The following is a 926-nucleotide window of genomic DNA, read 5'->3' on the forward strand; positions in this document are numbered from 1 at the left end:
CACAATTTTTATTAAAAAGATTTTTCTTATCTGGACAAACAATGCAAGTTAACATGACAATCTTTTATAACAATTGACCCACAGTCTTTTAGTAATGTCATTATGTTACTTGAAACTTTCTTTCTAAACATTTATTATTTGCCAAAAATAAAAAACTATGATACAAAAAATACAAAAATGGATACTATACAATATGAAGTGTAAGAGGTGTGACAATTATTATCATTGTAAGTCTTTTATGATTCAATACTTGAATTACTTTCTTTTAACATGTTATATTGCAATAATAAAAAACTATGATACAAAAATACAAAATATTTTAATACTATAGCAATAATAAGTGTAAATTGTGGCGAATGATATCAATTATTCTTTGTAACTTTGTCTGATTGAAATATTGCAATTTATCATTCTCTTGCTGAAAATTGTATCTAGTGCTGTTCAAATTATCCTATATGGAAGACTTCTTTAGTAATCAAGTAATATCTTTTCTTAATGCTATCATGGCAAATAATCTGGCAATTATCATACAAATTTCTTCTTTGAGCTTAGTAAAGTAATTATCGGATAATGAACTTGGTATTTTCTAAACATTGATTCGTAATCTTGAAAACTTGTATTCCAATGCGACAGCTGCTTTGCCAACTCTGGTTTATTGTGCAGTGCAGTAAAGCCCTTTCAATCTGGCCTTGTATTTCATCTGCAAAACAAATGGATCATATTTAAATATTTGGCAATTTAATGTGTAATAACTGGAATTCTGATTTTTTCTACAAATGCTCTTAAGAACTTACAGGAATAATGTCTTTATCAGTATTCTTAAACTTTTTTTTTCACATAAAAGAAGAACAAAATTCCCTATGATTGGTACATCTGGCAAGCCATAACCAAAGAACCAATTAAAGATCTTTCCTTAATTACCAACC

At 27.4% G+C, this 926-nt stretch overlaps 1 protein-coding gene across 1 annotated transcript in view; it reads right to left on the reverse strand.

The window, feature by feature from the left end:
- Positions 1-926, reverse strand: part of LOC119587676 — a 5462-nt gene that overhangs the window by 359 nt on the left and 4177 nt on the right. The window contains exon 6 of the mRNA XM_037936356.1: positions 593-700. Within this exon, the coding sequence (XP_037792284.1) occupies positions 593-700 (108 nt within the window). The remainder of the gene's footprint in view (positions 1-592; positions 701-926) is intronic.

This window comes from Penaeus monodon, chromosome 23 (assembly GCF_015228065.2).
Source record: "Penaeus monodon isolate SGIC_2016 chromosome 23, NSTDA_Pmon_1, whole genome shotgun sequence".
NCBI classification, from domain to species: Eukaryota; Metazoa; Arthropoda; class Malacostraca; order Decapoda; family Penaeidae; genus Penaeus; species Penaeus monodon.